Consider the following 13,207-nt stretch of genomic DNA (forward strand, 5'->3'; position numbering starts at 1 on the left):
TGTACCTAATTTTTGAAATTAAATTTCTATATAAAAATAATATATTGCAATAAATGAGAATAATCTTTAAACTGTTTTTAGAGAATGGGATAATAATTAGTCATTTAGCTCATGATATTTGATAGTATCATACGCGGGCCTCAAGAACAACAACTTGAGGTAAAAAAACTTTTTTTTTTGACAAAGTTGAGGTGAAAAAAACTTCAACAAATGAAGTTGATAAGCTGCTAATAACAATTTTGGTCGACAATAATGTTGAGAATTAAACAAAAAATAAAACCCGGATTTGGAGATAATACAATGAAAAAAAAAACTAGACAAACAACGTAAAAGAAAGAAAAAAAGAATAATACCCTTTTGCACCAAACTATAAACTCAAGCATCAGCAGTAATCTGTTTCACTAGTTAAAGTGACCCCGGTTCAAGTGAAAAGCTCACACTAGTTTCTCTGGTTCCTTGACAGCTTCTTCGTTTTCTTTAGCATCCGTTTCTGCTGCAACCTCTGCTTCCTGGTTCTTCTTCGTCTCCTTGGGGATCTCAGGTTCAGAGCTTTGAGCATCCTCATGAGATTCCGCTGGTTTTGATGCATCAGGACTGGAGTCTCTCAAGTTCTCTTCAGCACCACTCGTTGCATCTGGTGAGCTCTCAGTGGTTGCAACGCCACTTGCACCTCCTGGTGGTGAATTCTCTGCACCCTTATTATCGGTATCATCACCATCCTCCTCTTTGTCGATTTGAACCTCACCATTGGGCAACATGGTAGCTTCATCTTGGTTGGAAGAAGGAGCAGTGGACTCGGAGGTCTCTCTCCATTCAACCCAAGCAGGTGACTTTTCAGGTTCTGCTTCACTCGGGTTTTCCTCAGGACTCTTTGATGTAGAATCCTCTGTTTCCATATCATCAGTTGGGGAAGAGTCTGCAGTGTCTTTAAATTCATCGGCTTCACCTATGACGACATCATCATCATCGTCGTCGTCATCATCATCATCATCGCCATTTCCATCAGCATTGGGTGAAGGTGAAGCGATCGAGCTCATTGAGCGCTCATTCACAACTTTTTCATCATCGAAAGCAAACCAGTCTGAATTTGTGAAGAGCGAGTCGCTACAAAGACACCATGTAAATATTTCGTTTGTTAAGGAACCACATCAACTAAATGATGGGAGTCAACGGATAGAAGCGGATTGATTTCCACCAGAAAAGAAAAGTCGAACCCATTACCTCTCCTGATCATCTCCAAGGCGCAAGGAAGATATGACGACCTCTGCAGATTCATCATCAAAGTAGACATCCTGCCACATTGAAGGTTTTCATCGCTATCACTATCACTAACGCTTTCATATTGATTGCTTAGATAAACAGGCACATGAGCCGAAGTAAAATTTGAGTAACTTCTCAGCAATAAAATCACACAGCGGAGATTAAAATTTAAATTTGCTCCCACTCGTTTGTCAATTGAAATATCCTCACAAAAGGTCTTAAGCTGTGTTTAGCGTCATATTTAGGATTTTAGAAAGTCAAGTCTCAGTTCCTAAAGATAAGAAAAAGACTAATAATACCTCATCATCGCGTTCCATCGAGCCTTGGTTCTGCAGTGGATAAATAATATATGTCAATGGTAGAACAAATGTAAGATGTAGTCCTCTTTCCGCTTCAGCAAAAGAATGCAGCAAAAATTAAAAGCTCTGGCAAAATATGGTTGTTTTTGTAAACCAACTAATCCAAGCTACTTCCAGGATAGTTAAAAATATTAAAGGAAGAGAAGACGGTAGGAAAACCGCATGCTATCCATAGGTCACAGGGTAAGCGACGGTTTAACTATCCACCAAATACAGAGATTTAGTAACTACATCACTCCTAGTGGTCCAAGAAATCAAAAAAACTTTAGTCACTCTTGCATCAGATTTCACTATGTATCATATTTCAAGAACTATAATAGGACTAAAGACCATCGCAAAATATATTGCTTTCCTCAAGAATTCCTGAACTGATTTCCTCATTTGTCTCAACCCATGACCTTCCAGGACTTACTGAAGTATGCGACTAAAATCTATGATGATAAACAAAAAGAGATCACAAAGTAGCAGCTATGACAAGGAAACACAAGAAAATCACCTCATCCATGTCATCGTTGCTGTAAATTCCATATCTAAAGGCCTGGCTCAAGTTGTTTGCTAGGGCTGCTACATCATAGTCTCTGTCGTGGTAATCATCATCATCGCTATCTCTATTACGATCATGGAGTGAAGTTGGCCTCCTGTTAAAAAGAAAAATATCAGTAAAAGGAAGTATCTATATACTACACTAACCATCACTACTGCCAATCATGTAGCATTTATCATCCCGTAAGGAACTTCACAAAAGCATGCTCTTATTGCCGTCTACTAGAAATGTTTAAATACATTTATATTATCATATATCTAGATTGCTATTAAAGCAGATTACACAAATGTGACAAACTTCTGTTTAAAAATACTATTTCAAGTATAACCTCTGGTTTTGGTCATAACTTAAGTCTAGCAAAACTCCCAATAAGAGAAAAAATTACATACCCGCAGGCCCAAGAGTAGACATTTTCCAATGTATTCCGCTTTGACAAGACATCTGTCTGCCAATCCACCCATTTGCTATTTTCCTGGTAAAAAACGTAAAAAAAAAAGGAATCTTGAACGATATATGACGAGTTTGATACTATAGACCAGCAGCCTACAAGGGTAGAACCTCTCTCAATATTTCACATGCCAACAAGCCATCAAGGAAATATAGTTAGAAGATATCAAACAGGGTTAAAGCCCTGAGAAAATTTGTTTTTGAGCTTCGGATCTTCTACAAAAATTATACAGCAAATGTAAAGAAATGCCATACACTCGTAGAAAACTCAGAAAACTATGAATAGCAATTATATTTACTTATATTGAGTATTTTCAAGTCCAATAAACAATCCATTTGAATTTCATATCAAACAGAATTGTGGTATACCTGCAAATGAGACTGAATTTCGGCATTGCTATTAGCTAGCTGAAGCAGTTTGTTCGAGATACGGGTCAAATGACCAATGCTTCCAATCCTGAGCGGCTTTCTACCCTCTGCAGGGACCGTAGGCTGAAGCTGAGACGTCACAGGTAAACCAAGTTAATATATAATGATGCCAACCTCAGACAATATCATTTAGTATCTTCACCTTATCAGAATCAGCAGCAGTTAATATGGAGTCTTTTTCCGCCTCTAGTATACTCCCAATAAGATTGCACTCACTGAGAAGATGGTCAAGAAGTTGAGGGTTTTTGCTCTCCAAACATGATAGAATTACATTTTCCACATGATGATGCAAAAAGTTATTGTAGGGATATCTGAGACAAAATTGCACCACAATTTAGCATGGCAGTCTGCATACTATCAACTAAGAAAAAATAAATTCCTACTTACTCGAAGAACAAGTCCAACACTCTTTTCACCGCTCCAAGTCGAATAACTTCCTTCTCTGCTGCTTCACTACCGACTGTGAGTAAGACTGAAATAAACTCTACAATCTAGGAAAAAGAATCAAAGTCAAATCTTCATTCGTTGAAGAAAAGTAGTACAGAATTTGAAATTATCACTACCGACCGTGAGTAAGATTCTACAATCTAGGAAAGAGAAACAAAGTCAAATTTTCATTTGTTGAACAAATGTATTCAGAAATTTCAAATTATAACCATAACAGTGAAAGGTGCCTTAAATTAGAAAACAAATGATACAAATGAGAACAAAAAGTACCTTTAATCTGTGTTTTCCAAGAGGTGGTTGCAACTTGCCATATGTCGTTAAAAGAACACCCTCAGCAGATGATACATTCAAAAGCATGAGTAAATCGCCTGCATAGCAGAAGCATATTACACAGTTTTCATAGCAGCCAAGAAATTAACATTGCAAACCCCAAAATATTAGAAAAAGACCATTAAAGTTCTGAAGCAAAATGCCATGACTGATCGTCTAAATGTGCACAGTAATCTGGTTGTAGAATTTGAATTCGACTAAAACAAAGAAACCAAGTATTCTTTCTTCCCAATAGGGAAAATAGCATTCAGAGAAATCAACATACAAGCGGCAATACATATGAAAATTTGATAATCATACTTTATTGCTCACCTAGGCTTCCAAGCATTCCCTCCACTGTCTCGGGATTAGTTACTCCAGGGGTTAGTTGACGACCATATATATTATAAGTCCCCAATGTAAACCTCTTAGGATCCAGTAGAGATATGCATACAGACAACGAATTAACCAGAACAGACTTAGGCCGTGAATCTTCTAAAGTATGTTTTAACAACCTTCCAGTGCAGCTGCATAAAATTGTACAGGACAGAGAACAATACGTCAATAAATTATAGTTTTCAAAAGCATCAATACATAAAAACGATAGCCAAACTGAGAAAAGCCTACCTAGGGCTGGAAAGTTTTGTTGCAAGACCAGGGGGTGCGTATCTTGCAACAGTACAAAGAATTTCAGCTGCGTTAGCATGTACCTCGGGAGAATCCTACGAAAGATAACAAAAATCTCCAAGATATCAGTAAATAGCATTGCCTGGGATGATAAAATAAATCTGAATAAAGAAGCCATAAGACTAGCCATATTGAAAGAAAAGTAATCCACGCTACAGAACGAAACGTACCGAGGAGCCAAACTTGTCTACAATCATCTCTAAAACATCTGTATCTTCTACCCACTGCATTGCACTTGTGTAGTTCGAATATAGGTGTTCATCAGTACCAACCAGACGTTTTAAAACCTGAGCACCAGCAATAAGTTAAGCGCCTAGGAAACTAGAATTTTACAGAAATCTAATAATCTAAAACCTACAGAATTACGACCTTCATTGTTTACAGACAAATATAATTAAAAAAGTCACTGGTGTAATAACCTTCATTGTGTACAGACTAATTATACAGCAAAATCACCATGAGAATGATGAGAGCAAATATTCGCAGTATTTACCATTTTTTCATCGTCATTACTGGGTCTATTAATAAATATTGTTTTCGTAAACAGATTCATAAGTGATTTGAAGGAGAGAAAACATGACATTTTTTCCAACTAATCAGTATGTTCTCACTAGATGTTTAATACACGTAAAGCCGAAATCAGGAGTTCCTAAAACGCAAATAAAAGTGCACACCAACCTCCAATATAGATGTAATACCAATCAAATCAACAAGCTGCTTCAGTATTTCTTGATGATCCTGGTAGCACGAGAAAGTCAAGATTGATCATAAAAGAATTGTTGATATGAACTTCAGATGGTTAAATGGTATTCAAAGCATTGTTAACTTGTGTACCGGTTATTAAATTGTATCAACCGAGTTAGATTGGATATTGTCGATTTAGGAAAAACCTCTTTCATCAACTATATAGCAATACCAATCTTTATCAATATCTCTGACTATTTAACAGTATTATCTCAACTTACACCGATAATCCTAAATGTAAAAGAAACCAGCCAGCTAATGGTTCAATAATCTCTACAAAGATACGGATAAAAAAAATACTAATTCTAGCACATCAGCTTAAACAGATATCTTAATCCGGGTAACAAAAATCAACTTACTTTTATGAATTGCATGAAAGGGATCGTCTTCCGCACCAGCAGACAAATGACAACCTAGTAATAGAAGATGTAAGAGAGAACACGTAGAAGATTACTCTTTGAGCCCTATGAGTTTTTCTCATAATTATATAATTGTCGAATGCTAAACACCTTGCTGAAATATCCGGCAAGCAATGAGTTATGGGTTTCTTTAGCTTCCAAGAAAGAAAACAGCAATAACATCAACTGCAAAAAGAAGACATCACGAGAGGTAAGAAACCCTAAATCCGCAACAATTTACAGAGTATACCTATAGGGAAATGTAACAGAGTCATTGTCTACCTCCTCATCCTCGACTAGTGTTTTCAGTATCATTTCAATCTCACATGTAAAAATTTCACACGCAATGAAAGGAAACCTGGAACCCATTTAGAAGAAAATATCAATAATTGAATTCAACAAACACAATCAGCAAAAAAAAAATAATAATAACGTTTCTCCAAAATAATTACTTGAATGTTCGCTTCTTTTCCACATCATCGAGAGGCTCCTCTATTATGTACCTAATCAGTTGTTCCACTTGCGCTCTTTCTCTCAAGCTGAAACAAAAAAGAATCCAACATTTGAGCGGCATTGCCCGTGAAAGAGAATATAATTTCTGTGCACAAGACGATGACAGAAATATTATTTTGCTTAAATCGATGACAGAAATATTATGTGTGATGCAAAAAGTAGCATGTCGTAAATAATGTGTGAATGAAAGTAGAAATGTTTTATTGGTTGTATAAAAGATCTTTAAAGAATAATTCCCAAACGTTTTTTAGCCAATGTATTCTGATAGCATAAGAAGTGACAGAATCTTCATGTAACATTGCATTTCTTTTCATCTCCCAAAAAGGTAATGAAGCATTAAAAAAGTGCAAGAAAATGTGGTGAGAGAGCATACAAATTTAAGAGTCGTCCATTAAGGGCTTTGCATTCTTGAATAAATTCGTCCTCGTCAAGAAGTTCCTCTAATGTGAAACCATCTTTGTCCAAAATTGCCTCAATCTGCAAAGGAACAAAAAAAAAATCGTCATTCAGAAAGCATATAATAGTATGAATTGCAAGCAGCCAGCAAAAATCTTAATCCCTACGGCAAGAAAGGATAGTCTCCCACTTCCAGAGAGACATTGCTCAGATATCATCATGAATTAGGTAGACGAAGACACTTAGTTACTTATAAGCCAAGAAATCCAGACACTGGAAATCTCTTCATCTCCAACATATTCGTCTAAAGAAACAGAGTAAGCTTCGAAAATCCCCAGAAATGAAACCCCAAAAGCCCGTACAACCCATAGGCGCTAAATCCACCAACAAGAAACGCGTCCAGGAAACAAACAAACACCGAAAACTCATCTCCCTCTCTATGGAGTGCCTTATTCTCACAGATATTACAGAAGATCGTTAAGAAATAGGTTCAGGGAGAAGAAGACTCACGGCAGAAGCCGTTGACAATCCCGCCATTCGCCAGAACATCTTTCCAGCTCAAGAAAAAACGTCGAATTGCCCTCGCGTCCACAGAGATTGGGATCTCTGAAACCCTAACAAGAGAGGGAAATTTCGCCTAGAGATAGAAGAAGAAGACTCGAAGGCGAAGCTAATCCGAAACTTAGAATCTGTAATCGCTGTGAGAGGGAAGAAAATTGCAGAAATTCGATCTGAGATCGAAGAGATGGGATGTGAGCGACAAAGAGCACCTTCAATCGCGGGAGGGTAGTGCTTAGAGATATAAGGAAGACAAAAGGAAAGAGAAAAAGGATCAAATGTGTTTGTTTCTTTAAAAACCGAATTAATTTATTTTTGCTATTTCCGTCCCAAGTAGTGGTCGATATTCAACATTGCGCGTTAGTTGTGAGAATTATTTTTTACTCTTACAAGTTTGTATTATAAATGCTGTGTTGACAAAAAGAAAATATATCACATTACTTGTTTTTCATATCTCCCCCTCAAAAAAAATAAAATAAATAAATTTCAAGATAGCTCTACGAATTAATGAACTCTGGTACGAGTACTAAACTAAGAAATTAAGTGGGTTATTGGTTTATAGATTTTGATTAATTTAGATATCGAAGCAAAATCATGTATTATTGGATCACTGGATTTTAAACTTTATCAAAATTCTATGTTAATATCCTAATTAATTATTCCACATGTTAGATTTTGAAATCAGTGAATTAATCCACACATTTTTTTTAGCTTTACATCCAATTTGCCAAATCTACATTACTCATTAGCATGATTTTGGTATATTGGAAACCGATTTTTTTTAACAGGAAATATCGATGAATTCAAAGAATTTGGAATCCACAAATGTAGTTTCAAATTCACATTTAGAGTATTTTTGTCTTACAAATGAAATCTACAAGATGTTTTGCTTTGGCAATCTTTGTATTTCAACAATTATTGGTTTTATCTTAAGTAGTTGAAGAAGCCACATATCATTTTGTTTTTTTTTTCCCTCACCACATATATCATTTTGTTTAAACCACCAATAGGATAGATATATCTCTAGATATATATTGACTTCTCAAACAAAATTTGAAGTAGACAAAAAGGACACTGTATGGCCTATGGGATTGTGAAAATACAATAGTACTAAAAAAACAAATAGTAGTCGTTAAACTTAAATGCAAGGCAAAATGGCAAATAAGTACATGTAGTTGAGAAAAAACCCCAAGACAAGATACATCCGGTTCAATAAACCGTCCAAATTGCCGGTTCAATCAGATTGAACCGATGATCCGAGCAATTCTGATCGTATAATAAAACCTTGTGTCAAAACAAGTCAGAAGAAGCTCGAAATCCTCCGACGGTTTTCTGTTCGCTTCTTCAAGCCCTAACAATGGAGGACGCCGATGGTCTCAGCTTCGATTTCGAAGGCGGTCTCGATTCAGGACCTGCTCAGCCCACAGCTTCAGTCCCGGTTGCTCCGCCTGAAAACTCTTCCTCCGCCGCTGTTAACGTAACACCGAGCTATGATCATTCTTCCGCGACGGTGTCTGGAGCTGGGAGGGGAAGAAGTTTCCGTCAGACCGTTTGCAGGCACTGGCTTCGAGGTCTGTGTATGAAAGGCGACGCATGTGGGTTTCTCCATCAATACGATAAAGCCCGTATGCCAATCTGCCGTTTTTTCCGTTTATACGGTGAATGTCGAGAGCAGGATTGTGTCTATAAGCATACCAATGAAGATATCAAAGAATGCAATATGTATGTACTTGAAAACCCCATTTGTATTTGGTTTCGATTTCATGCTTTCTCAGTAGAAGATCGAACACCTCTTAGGGATGCAATACTTAGGGATTCTACACTATTCAATGATTGAGATTGTGTTGATTCTTACTTTGATTAGTTTTGTACTTACAGATTCTGTCTTGCAATTGTATTGGCAGGTACAAGCTGGGATTTTGTCCCAATGGTCCTGATTGTAGGTATAGGCATGCGAAGCTACCTGGACCTCCACCTCCAGTTGAGGAAGTTCTTCAGAAGATACAACAGCTGACTTCATACAATTATGGGCCAAATAGGTTCTATCAACCACGGAATGTTGCTCCGCAGCTACCAGATAAACCTCAGGTGCAGGTTCTAACGCAAGGCCAGCCACAAGAATCAGGTAACTTGCAGCAGCAGCAACAACAACAACAACAACCTCAGCAATCACAACACCAGGTCAGCCAGACTCAGATACAAAACCCTGCTGACCAAACAAACAGAACAGCTCATCCTTTGCCTCAAGGGGTAAATAGGTGTGTTCAGAGTCCCAAGTTTTTTAATTGGGTCGTGTAAACTATGTTTGTGTAAGACATTGTTATTGGTCCTTTATCGAACCATTGGTTTCTTATAAGAGTGGTCACTTTGAAATGTAACTAGCTATTTGCAAGTTCAGAATTTTCAAACTTTATATATATATATACAAATTTTAACTTCGTGTTATATATTTTCCACCTCGTTTTAGGATACTTTTCTTTGATAGTTAGGTAAAATTTAGAGATTGCGTTTTTCCTCCATTTTTCATCTGAAGAGAATAGACATTGAACTGCTTCAGTGCTAGCTTTGATTTCTGATTTTTCTTTGACGATTATTAGTCCCCTCTTCCCATCAGTTGCCTTCTTACTTCATTTGACATGTGGGAGATAGGCTTTGCAAATGGTAGTATCCATATACTGGTTTCATTCATTGTTGACTATAGTTCTTTAAGATCTATCTCATTAAGAAGCATACCAGAAATTTCTATTTTCTTTAGTGCTCTGGCTTATTCCCTAATCGCATGTGGTTTAGCAGGAATCCTGCATTGTTTCGGGTTAACAAATTATAGTAACCAACATTTAGTGACTAAGTGTGGAATAATTGTGATATGAGCTGTTTTGATTACGGCTAAAAGAGGTCCAAAATTGTTGAGGTTTCGTCTTCCTTTTTCGTTCGCTGTATTAGAATTTGTTGGTCTCTCTGCTTTCTTGTGTGAAATAGTTAGTATTCATTGTCAACATAGATGCATTTCCAGTTCTTCAGATTCACGACTGTGGCCCTTATGAGCTTCTAGTCAACATAATAGTCTTGATTCCTTTGATCCCAACAGATTTATATGACTTATTTTAGTCTCGGTTGTTAATCTATGCATAACACCTTGTTGAACTATTGTCCTTTAGCATGTCTGTCCACTTGTACATTATGTAATTGTATCAGCCTTTATTTGAAAGAATTTTCTTCCTGATTATGATGCCATGGCTGAAAAGGATTATGCCAATGCCTCGTCATTGATAATTGTCCATGGCCCTGGACTTTGTCTGTTCACATATCTGAAGCAGATAGAGGTCTCATTTTGCTACTTTTTCCCCCTATCCTTGTGCATATAAAAATCTGGACATTTTGATGATCTGGCTTCTCTCTCAGTTTTGATGGTCACAAGTTCTTTTCTTATTTGTCCCTAAGAGTTGATTGCCTATTCCCGTGCTCCACTGTGCGTTTTGTTTGTATGGTGGTTTTATTCAGATATTGATTAGAAGCCTTGTAATTTTTGTAGCAATATCTTTTGGAATCATAATTTGAAAGAAGATGATTTACTTGAATTAGCGTTTCATCTTTTGAAGATGCTTTACTTTTTGTGGATTCGTTAACTCTATCTCTGCCTTCTGTTAGATTCTTACTAATCATCATCTGCCATACCTGATATTTTTTTTAAACTTGGTTTTTCAGGTATTTTGTAGTTAAAAGTTGCAATCTAGAAAATTTTGAGTTATCTGTGCAACAAGGAGTATGGGCTACACAACGAAGCAATGAAGCAAAACTTAATGAAGCGTTCGACTCTGTGGATAATGTGATCTTGATATTCTCTGTCAACCGGACACGGCATTTCCAGGTAGTTTAGTGGGTTAAACAGTAACCACTTACTTATGTTGAAAGACTTATAACCTGTTCATCTGTATCAATGGTTGCTTCTGTGATATTCGTCTTCATAGTGTTGTATTTGGTCGGCTGCGTTATGAATCTAAATATCTTTGTTTTTACATGAGGCTATAGGGCTGTGCTAAGATGACATCCAGAATTGGTGGTTACATTGGTGGAGGAAACTGGAAACATGAACATGGAACTGCACAGTATGGCCGGAACTTTTCAGTTAAATGGTTAAAGGTATTCTGTTTGCCTAGGCTTTCACTATGATTAATATAGTCCTTGCTCTGAATCCCGGTTTAATGTAGTTCTTCTCTATGCGATTGAGCCTATATGGTCTTGCACTTCTGGTGCTATATTCTAATCCGTAAGTCTCAGTCTTGCTTGAAATGTTAGTGTGCCTTTTTTACACCATCGATCTCAATACACACCTTTCCACTTTTTTTATTTCTCTGTTCTGGTATCGTTTCTGCTGATGTTAACTATGAGCTCCGGTAAATGCTACTGAGAGCTAAAGAAGATGCTTTCGTAATTCATGCAGAATTAATGTAATTTGCAGAATTTACATGACTTATATGAGTGATTGTAATTCTTATCATTGTAGTTGTGCGAACTGTCCTTTCACAAAACTCGGAATTTGAGGAATCCTTACAATGAAAACTTACCTGTGAAGGTACGTCGAACTTTTCACCATTATTTACGCTATCATAGCTGGTCTCCTATTTTCGAGCGATATCGTTTGTTAGATACAATACAAATCATTGGAAACTAGGATGTTTATATCAATACACTGACCGCAGTGGCTAAATTGTTCCATGTTAACTACACTTGCATGAGTACAAAAATAGTTTGCTAGTCATTACAAGTTACTACTGATGCAGTTATTATTAAGTACTAGGGTATTAGCTAATGGTCGTTGTGTAATATTTATGTTTTTGAGTATTGCATGTAAGCTAGTCACCTTCATGTAACTCTTTTGGTTCAATGATTGTAGATAAGCAGAGACTGTCAGGAGTTAGAGCCCTCAATTGGTGCGGAACTGGCTTCTTTGCTTTATTTGGAACCAGATAGCAAGCTTATGGTATATACTCTCTTTTTGTTGCTTTCTTTTGTTCTTTTGATCTTTCCTTAAGCGTATAATATGGCACATGGAAGAACCGAGCTCAATGTGATCTTTTACTGATGAGCTCCGCCTCTTTTAGGATTTTTTTTAATTCTGTTGCTTCATCAATCTTTTGTTTTCCATGAATCCAAGGCAATATCCATAGCTGCGGAAGCCAAACGAGAAGAAGAGAAAGCAAAGGGCGTGAATCCAGAGTACAGAGCTGACAACCCAGACATCGTCCCATTTGAGGACAACGAAGAAGAAGAAGAGGAAGAAGATGAGAGCGAGGAGGAAGAAGATGGCATGGCGAACGGTCCTCAAGGCAGAGGAAGAGGAAGAGGAATGATGTGGCCTCCTCAAATGCCTCTAGGACGTGGAATCAGACCAATGCCCGGAATGGGAGGTTTCCCTCTCGGAGTAATGGGCCCTGCAGATGCCTTTCCCTATGGACCTAGTGGCTATAACGGTATGCCAGATCCATTTGGTATGGGTCCGAGACCCTTTGGACCGTATGGACCAAGGTTTGGTAATGATTTCAGAGGACCTGTACCTGGGATGATGTTTCCTGGTAGGCCTCCGCAACAGTTTCCACATGGAGGTTATGGTATGATGGGACGTGGCCCGCATATGGGAGGAATGGGAAACGCTCCTCGAGGAGGCAGGCCAATGTATTATCCACCAGCACCAACAACATCATCTGCACGTCCTGGCCCTTCTAGCCGGAAAACACCTGAGAGAAGCGATGAGAGAGGAGTGGCGGTGGATCATCAACAGACATCTCATGAGATGGAGCAGTTTGAGGTTGGAAACAGTTTGAGAAACGAAGAGAGTGAAAGCGAAGACGAAGACGAAGCTCCACGACGATCAAGGCACGGAGAAAAGAAGCGTCGGTGAAAAAGTCCCTTTCAAAGATTCTATCTGTGAAAGAGAAAGAGAGAGACTACGATTTTCGAGTCCATTGGATTTAGCAGATTTTCGATTTTCAAAATCTTTTGTATTTTCAGAAAACAGAGTTGTTGAGACCAACTCTTACGCATATTTAGTGATTTGCCTTATTAATTGATGATCTAGAGTTTTAAAACTTTGAAAAGAACACCAAGACCATATAGTC

General features: G+C 37.6%; 2 protein-coding genes across 2 annotated transcripts; one reads left to right on the top strand and one right to left on the bottom strand.

Annotated features, from left to right (window-relative positions):
• Positions 1-192: 192 nt before the first annotated feature.
• LOC18992055 (serine/threonine-protein phosphatase 6 regulatory subunit 2) lies at positions 193-7,355 on the bottom strand. The gene is made up of 19 exons (XM_006415407.2): positions 7,044-7,355; positions 6,511-6,614; positions 6,077-6,163; positions 5,907-5,982; positions 5,736-5,810; positions 5,586-5,639; positions 5,161-5,220; positions 4,653-4,769; positions 4,423-4,517; positions 4,129-4,322; positions 3,757-3,854; positions 3,427-3,530; positions 3,182-3,350; positions 2,980-3,108; positions 2,553-2,635; positions 2,116-2,257; positions 1,560-1,589; positions 1,222-1,292; positions 193-1,104 (listed from the first exon to the last, which is right to left on the bottom strand). Exons 1-19 carry the CDS (start codon positions 7,080-7,082, stop codon positions 435-437), a joined length of 2,397 nt encoding a protein of 798 aa, XP_006415470.1. The 5' UTR covers positions 7,083-7,355; the 3' UTR covers positions 193-434.
• Positions 7,356-8,408: 1,053 nt separating this feature from the next.
• LOC18992056 (30-kDa cleavage and polyadenylation specificity factor 30) lies at positions 8,409-13,177 on the top strand. The gene is made up of 7 exons (XM_006415408.2): positions 8,409-8,813; positions 8,996-9,349; positions 10,797-10,959; positions 11,121-11,231; positions 11,596-11,664; positions 11,986-12,072; positions 12,247-13,177. Exons 1-7 carry the CDS (start codon positions 8,449-8,451, stop codon positions 12,988-12,990), a joined length of 1,893 nt encoding a protein of 630 aa, XP_006415471.1. The 5' UTR covers positions 8,409-8,448; the 3' UTR covers positions 12,991-13,177.
• The last annotated feature ends 30 nt before the right edge of the window (positions 13,178-13,207 follow it).

Source organism: Eutrema salsugineum, unplaced genomic scaffold, assembly GCF_000478725.1.
Source record: "Eutrema salsugineum unplaced genomic scaffold, Eutsalg1_0 scaffold_5, whole genome shotgun sequence".
Lineage (NCBI taxonomy): Eukaryota > Viridiplantae > Streptophyta > Magnoliopsida > Brassicales > Brassicaceae > Eutrema > Eutrema salsugineum.